The sequence below is a fragment of the Juglans regia genome, chromosome 4, assembly GCF_001411555.2.
Source record: "Juglans regia cultivar Chandler chromosome 4, Walnut 2.0, whole genome shotgun sequence".
Taxonomy (NCBI): Eukaryota; Viridiplantae; Streptophyta; class Magnoliopsida; order Fagales; family Juglandaceae; genus Juglans; species Juglans regia.
Window position 1 is genome coordinate 16027023 of NC_049904.1, and position 4225 is coordinate 16031247.

A 4225-nucleotide genomic window follows, 5' to 3' on the forward strand; every position below is an offset into this window, starting at 1 on the left:
CTAGTACTACTCATGAATGGATGAAATTATTCCCTCTCGGTAGTTTCGGCACAAGTACTTATATGCGTATTACAACAAAAAGGTCAGAGATAGGTAGTAATTAGTTCTTTCACATTTAAAAAGCAAGAAAAAATGCAGCAAGCTGGCTAGCTGGTACCAATTCTCACATGCATGCAAGCCAAAAGTAGTGATCATAATGGGAAAATGGGAATTAAGAACAGGCAGATCCACACCCATTGATCTTTCTTTACTTCTAATTATAATGGATACAGTACAAGTCCAGTTATAATGCTGACTCATAAAACATCATTATCATGCAGTACGAAATATTCTATATTGCATTATTTAATTTTCATGTGTTTTCTACTTGTAATTAACCCTCAAAAAGGTTTTCTAAATTAAGAGATCATGACCTAGATACATACGTACACACATATATATATATATATATATAATTCTATTTATTATTCTCACACCACACACATATATATATATATATATATATATCTATATATTGTACCTTAATCTACTTAAGACAGTATAGCAGTGATGGGTTAATAGCAAACTCAACCACTGACATCAGCTCATCCCAGTTTCCTTCTTTACATGATATTTCGTGACGATCTTCATCGTTTGGGTTCGCGTCGCTTAAACATGATGAGGCCATATTATACGGAACCTGACCTGTCAAGATCCGCTGTCGTGCCAATAACATATTGTTCTTTTCGTCCATAGGATGATCAGTAATACTACTACTACTGATCATAGGTCTCCCCTCATTTCCAATCTCAGCAGCCAAAGCTCCAAAGGTCGAATTATACTCGTCTGTGATGTTGTTGGACTGATCAGAACTGCATGTTATTGAGCTCGAATAACCGGCCAGATTTCGTTTAGAGTTGTTCTTTTGCCACTCTGAAGCATACTTTTTGTTAGAAACATCTCGCTTCAAAATCCGACAAAGTGTCCAAACTTCCTGAAAATTAAGATATATAATATCTGTGTTAGGACAGGGAAAGGAAATTAATTATTAATTTGACTGGGAAATAAATGCATGGTTTTTAATTAAAAGAATCTTACAGCTTCTTGGGTAGAGTTTTTTGGGTTATTTATAAGGTTGGTGCTTTGGCTGGCTGCGAGACGGAACTCATGCATCATCCAATCAGTTTTAGTGCCACCTTTTCCAGCCCTTCCTCTGTAATAAACCAATGACTTCTTCAGACCAATGCATTCCTGAGCACTTCCTTCAACATGAGAATATATTGGCTTGTCGATTCCTGTGGCTTTCCAAAATCCAGATCTTGTCACCCTGTTGGGTCTTATGCTGTTCTTGTACTTTCTTCCTCTTCTGCAGAAGAAGTAGATCTCTTTCTGATCTCCATTAGCACAGCTACCAACTTCTGCATAAGTTTCACCACCAAAATTAAACAGATAAATCAAAGGGAACATGATGCCAATGAAAGTAACAAAGATTTAGGACAATTGAATCTGTGTTAAAAGAAAATGAATCAAGAGAATATATATATACTTGGAAGATCCCAGGGGTCATGATTGTATATATCAATTTGTTTGATAAGGTCAAGATTAATAAGCTTCATCTCCACCTTCCTTCGAAGATAAAACCCAACAAGCTCTTCATCTGTAGGATGGAATCGAAACCCAGGAAGAAACCCTCCATCGTTCTTGCCATCAACTAATAGATGATCAGCAATACTCATATTTTTTTGGGCCTCCATTTCCATATTCCATCTCACTACTATTTCCTCCTTTTGAACCAACAATAGAACCATATTTTCTTATGGTGGGAATTAAGGGACTTTTTGTGGTCAAAGTAATGGGATTTGACTACAGAACGCGGATTTTCATTATATAGCATACATATCATTAAAGACTCAGTTTGTGTGAAATAATTAATGATCAGATTGAAAAATAAAATTAAGTTAAAAAAACACTTTCATGGGTCAGATTTTTGGACCTGGAAAATAAAAAATAAAAACAAAAGTCATTAAATTGTGATGTACGGATGTTGAAAATATTTTCCACAACGAATACAAATTGATCAATGAGATGGAAGGAAGAAAACTTGAAAAGTACTTGTTTGGCTGGACCAAGCTAGTGAGAAACTGGTTCTACTTTTGTCTAAAATTTCAAGACGTGTCATGCCATGATTGTTAATGTCTCAACCAATCCTTGCTAAGTGTCACGGTCTTTGAAAAATATCAGGTTCCCATATGCACATATAGACAAAAACTAAGCAACAAGATATATATAGAAACTAGTTCTATATACACATATTCTTCATGCATGTCCACTAGTTCTACAACTAGTTCTACAAACTGTTCAAAATATCCCTTTTGTCCTAAATAGAAACTAATTACTTATTAGATTGAAAATTCAAGCAAACTGATTTTTCAATTGCATACATATATATATATATATATATATGGTAATAAGGTCGCTTATATCACTAGTCAATTGCATTTTCCAATAAACGATAGAAATCCAACTTATTCAACCCAGAAAAAATGCAATGAGTATCAGAAAAACAGAGAGAGAGAGAGAGAGAGAGAGAGAGAGAGAGAGAGAGAGAGAGAGAGAGAGAGAGAGCTGGACATGCAATTGTCCAAGAAGTTGTTAAATAAAGTCAGTCCAACTCATGAAGTGATAGTTTATTAATTGCTTAATTATCCTTGGGCTATATTATATAGAATGCATAAGTACCCTTCGTAAAATAATAATAATAATAATAATAATAATAACAACAATAAAAGAAGAAGATCAATAGCTAATTATGGGTTGAAGTGTTGGATTTTTGCTCTTTTTTTATTGGGTTAATATTGCGTAGGAGAAAAGAGTTGGAATTGAAGATTTAGAGCATGATGTGATTTTTCCCAAAACCCAGTAGTTTTTATTAGATCATCACAATCACATATTTTCTCAGTAGTTGAATTTTAAGGAGCAGTCAGTTTCTTACTTGGAGCTACTTAACACGCAATTTTCATAATATGACAACTACATGAGAAGCTAGCGTACATAATTGACATCACATATATATCTACTATATATAGAAGAGTTATTCTATTTTCAAACCTATGTGTAGAGCACACCATCTACATCACTTAAATGATAATATTTAATTTGTAAGATTTAAAATTTTTAAATAAAATTATAATATGTAAACACTTTACTAAGCGTACTCTACATATCAACTCAGGAATGAATTTTTTCTATATAAAATGCATCTTTTCTTAATATAAACCTGAATAATTATTAGTGACTAGGGGTGTAACTGGTCCGATTCGATCTAGTTTTCGACATATTTTAGAATAGAACTGGTATATAGCAATTTCAAGATTTGGAAAACCAATACGGTACCGATTACATCCCTAAACTAGTACTTTCGGTTTTATTAGTTCCGTTCTGGTTCGGTCCTTTTTTTTCAGTATATTATATATATAGTATATATAATATAGTATGTATATTAAAGTATATAATAATATAGTGACAATATATTGTAATATATTATCATATCTATTTAATTTTATTATAGACAATAGTGACATATTATAATATATAATATAGTGATATATTAATATATAATATAGTGATATATTATACTATATAATATAGTGATATATTATAGTATGTTATAATATATAGTGATATAGTATTAGTATAACTACTAATACTATACACTAAAGTGATAGTATATAGTTATTTATATAAGATAAAATTTAATGTTATATTAATTAGTAATTTATCATATAATATAAAATTATTTTATATATAATTATACAGAAAAATTCTATAAAAAATATTTTATACAATATAAAAAGTTAAAATATATATATATGAATCAGGTATTAGAAAAAGAAAAATCGGAACGGGATCGATTGCAACCGGTTTTGGAAAAAATGGAATCGGTACCGGACCAAACCCACCAGTTCGATTCAGTTTATTGGTTTGTTTTCACCCCTATTAGTGACATATATTGGAGTAGGGATAGGCATTTTTCCGCCAAGAGTTTATGCATTTTGGATTCACCATTAAGAGAACACGTCAAAGGAAAACACCAATATATAGACTTACAATAAACAACCAAATCTATTAATCATTGACAAAAAAAAAGCAGCCCATTCTTTTCCCGTAGGTCTAATTCATAGTTTATTCGGTGCAATTAGAATATTGTAGTAAGAGGAATGCTACACAGCATCCCACATTATGTAAC

At 31.7% G+C, this 4225-nt stretch overlaps 1 protein-coding gene across 1 annotated transcript; it reads right to left on the reverse strand.

Moving 5' to 3' along the window:
* Positions 1-211: 211 nt before the first annotated feature.
* On the reverse strand, positions 212-1835 carry LOC109004731 (putative NAC domain-containing protein 94). Its single transcript, XM_018983378.2, has 3 exons — positions 1526-1835; positions 1078-1397; positions 212-973 (listed from the first exon to the last, which is right to left on the reverse strand). The coding sequence occupies exons 1-3, from the start codon at positions 1785-1787 to the stop codon at positions 527-529; spliced, it is 1029 nt and encodes a 342-aa protein (XP_018838923.2). The 5' UTR covers positions 1788-1835; the 3' UTR covers positions 212-526.
* Positions 1836-4225: the final 2390 nt, after the last annotated feature.